A 2,500-nucleotide genomic window follows, 5' to 3' on the forward strand; every position below is an offset into this window, starting at 1 on the left:
TGGCTAAGCTGATTCCCTTTTTGTACTTTCAGAATCATGTCGTCAGAAAGTGAGGATGAATTCCAGTCTGCAGATGAAGGGTCAGATTTTGAAGATTCGTACCCTTTGAATTCACAAGGCACAACTGCAACAAAGAGTGAAGTCCAGCCTGTGACATCATGCCCCGCTCCAACAAAAGAAGTAATAAAAGACAACATGAATACACCAGGGTCCATCAAAGATACCAAAACAGAGCTGTCAAAACCTGTAACTTCAAAAGCAACTCCCACAGAGGAATTTGATGCAGATGATGAATCGGAAGAAGAAATTCAGGAGGAACCACAGACAAAGACTTTTGATGACAAGGTAACCAATCTTATGTCTGCTTTAGATCAATTGAGCTTGCGAGTTAATAAACAGCTCACAAAGCCAGTTAGTAAAACAAAACCAACGGATGAGATGGTGGAGGAAGATGACGATGAAGATGGAGGTGAAGATGAAGATGAAGATGGTCACAATGGTTCAGTGGAGGAAGATCAAGCAAAGGAGAGAGAGATTATGAAAGAGGAAGAGAGGAAGAGAGAGCTAGAAAGAGAAGAAGAAAAGAAGAGAGAGTTAGAAAAGGAAGAAGAGAGAAAAAGAGAGCAGGAAAAGGAAGAAGAGAGAAAAAAAAAAAAGAAAAGGAAAGAGGAACAAGAAAAGAAAGAAGAGAAGAAAAGGCAGATAGAAAAGGAAGCAGAAAGAAAGAGGGAAATTGAGAGGGAGGAAGAGAAGAAAAGACAGATTCTAAAAGAAGAGGAGAGGCAAAGACAACTAGAACAGGAAGAACAGAGGAAAAGAGAATTTGAAAGAGAAGAAAAGAGAAAAAAGGAGCTTGAAAGAGAAGAATTAAGGAAAAAAGAGATTGAAGAAGAAAATAAAAGGAAAATGGAAAGAGAAGAAGAGGCAAAGAGGATGGAGGAAGAAAAGGAAGAAGAGAGGAAAAGAGAATTAGAAAAGGAAGAAGAGAGGAAAAGAGAGTTAGAAAAGGAAGAAGAGAGGAAGAGAGAGTTAGAAAAGGAAGAAGAGAGAAAAAGTGAGATTAAAAGAGAACAAGAAAAGAGGGGAGAGCAAGAGAAGAATGCAGGAACCACTCAGGAATCAGGAACGGTGAGCCAGAAAGCCAAGCCAATTCGGGAGTCTAAGATTGGCATGAAGAAGCCACGGGAAAAACTGGGAGAACGCATGGGCGCGCGGAGACTGGGGGCAAAAGTCGAGAAAAAGCCTCTTGAAAGCATTAGTTCCGACAGTTTTAAGAAGTCTGAAGATAAAATGTGGAATAAAGAAGAGAGCCAGACTGACAGTGCAGAAGCTAAGCAAAGAGAGGAGGAGAGGCAAAAAGAAGAGAAATGGAGGAAGCAGCAACAGTGGGAAGAGCAGCAGAAGAGATGGCAACAAATCAATGAAGGAGAAGATAAAAAAGAGGTAAGATCTATATTTACATAAGCTTTATATGATATGTTATTAAGCCATTGCTGCAAGGAACTTGTAATGTCCACTAAAGTTTGGTTTTGTGAAATGTGTATCCATATAGATCGCTCCATGAATGCTCAGCCACCAAGGAGTCAGTTTGTAGGCCTACATGGTATCACTTGATTTTCCTCTTTCCTTGGGTTTTCAGTATTTTTTTCTCTAATGCCATTAACATTGATATTTTTGTTATCATTATTCACATTATGATTATTATAATGTTACTCATATGACTAATGACAATAAGGGAAAAAATTTAAGTATATTTCCAAAAATCAAAAAGAAAGTGAAGCAGATGAGATTGGTAGGACTAGTAATTGAATCCTTGGTGACTAGACCTAAGCATTTGTGGGGCTAGCTATGTGTAGACCAAATAAATAAACTAAAGTCATTGGCGATAGCTTTGACATACATGTCATCCCTGTTAACAGTGGTTTAGATTATCCTACATTAAATGTGGAATAGATGTCCTAATTAGTTTGCTAATATTGATTATGAATTATTAGCTATAGGTCTGTTAAAGTTGACAGTATCAGATAGGGCATGTATTTTTGTCATTGCACTTGAATTGAAATATTATAAAAGAAATATTATTGATATTTATACATTTCAATTGAAATACAATGCTTCACTTATTTATATAAAAAAATATCCAAAACAGGAAGAAGACACAAGCTGGGGAGGTGGATGGGGCGGCTGGGGAACGAGTCTTCTCACCGCTGCGTCCACTTTCACCCGTGAAGTTGGCCGGGGGGTTGGCACTGTCATGGAGACAGTGGAAGGAACGTTAGGAGTGCCTGACCCTGAGACTCTGGCCAGGGAAATAGCCGAGCGCGATAAAGAGATAAAAGAAAAGTTAGCAAAGTCAGAGCAAAGTGCTTCAAGAGAGAAAACTCCAGAAGGCAATACTGAAGGTGAATTTTGTATTGATTTATCATCGTCATCGTCATCGTCATCGTCATCGTCATCGTCATCGTCATCGTCATCAGTCATCAGTCATCAGTCATCAGTC

General features: G+C 39.1%; 1 protein-coding gene across 1 annotated transcript in view; it reads left to right on the forward strand.

Moving 5' to 3' along the window:
• The window catches only part of LOC138861852 (golgin subfamily A member 6-like protein 22), a 4,501-nt gene that overhangs the window by 1,020 nt on the left and 981 nt on the right, over positions 1 to 2,500 (forward strand). Inside the window, exons 2-3 of the mRNA XM_070122096.1 lie at positions 33 to 1,443; positions 2,150 to 2,402. Of these exons, the coding sequence (XP_069978197.1) occupies positions 37 to 1,443; positions 2,150 to 2,402 (1,660 nt within the window). The 5' untranslated portion in view covers positions 33 to 36. The remainder of the gene's footprint in view (positions 1 to 32; positions 1,444 to 2,149; positions 2,403 to 2,500) is intronic.

The sequence above is a fragment of the Penaeus vannamei genome, chromosome 5 (genome assembly GCF_042767895.1).
Source record: "Penaeus vannamei isolate JL-2024 chromosome 5, ASM4276789v1, whole genome shotgun sequence".
NCBI lineage: Eukaryota > Metazoa > Arthropoda > Malacostraca > Decapoda > Penaeidae > Penaeus > Penaeus vannamei.